At 35.7% G+C, this 359-nt stretch overlaps 1 protein-coding gene across 1 annotated transcript in view; it reads right to left on the bottom strand.

The window, feature by feature from the left end:
• Positions 1 to 41: 41 nt before the first annotated feature.
• LOC119593809 overlaps positions 42 to 359 on the bottom strand; it is a 1,167-nt gene continuing 849 nt past the window's right edge. Inside the window, exon 3 of the mRNA XM_037942839.1 lies at positions 42 to 335. Coding sequence (XP_037798767.1) covers positions 245 to 335 — 91 coding nt within the window. The 3' untranslated portion in view covers positions 42 to 244. The remainder of the gene's footprint in view (positions 336 to 359) is intronic.

Here is a 359-nt window from a genome sequence, read left to right on the forward strand (position 1 = left end):
TTTATATATAAAACGAGGAAAATAATGGGAAAACACACACGTGCATGAAGAAAACAATTTATTTACATTATAGAATAAATAATAACAATATGGTAAACAACGATTAACAAATCAACCACTGGTTTCACTGGTTTCTCTCTTGATCAGAAAAAAAAGTTTTGGTGATGCTGAATAATCATAGCTCCAGTTTTTCTTCTGTCTGCTTATATGATTATCAAGTAATACTCATTTAAGCTCGCGGTCTCTACTGGAACTTGTTTACTGCATCCTCAATTAATTGCCTGACAGAGAAGGTGGTCCTCTCATCGTAGGCTCGGGCAGAGGCACCGTAACCGCTGTCGATATTGAGATTTGAATTA

The sequence above is a fragment of the Penaeus monodon genome, chromosome 32, assembly GCF_015228065.2.
Source record: "Penaeus monodon isolate SGIC_2016 chromosome 32, NSTDA_Pmon_1, whole genome shotgun sequence".
NCBI lineage: Eukaryota > Metazoa > Arthropoda > Malacostraca > Decapoda > Penaeidae > Penaeus > Penaeus monodon.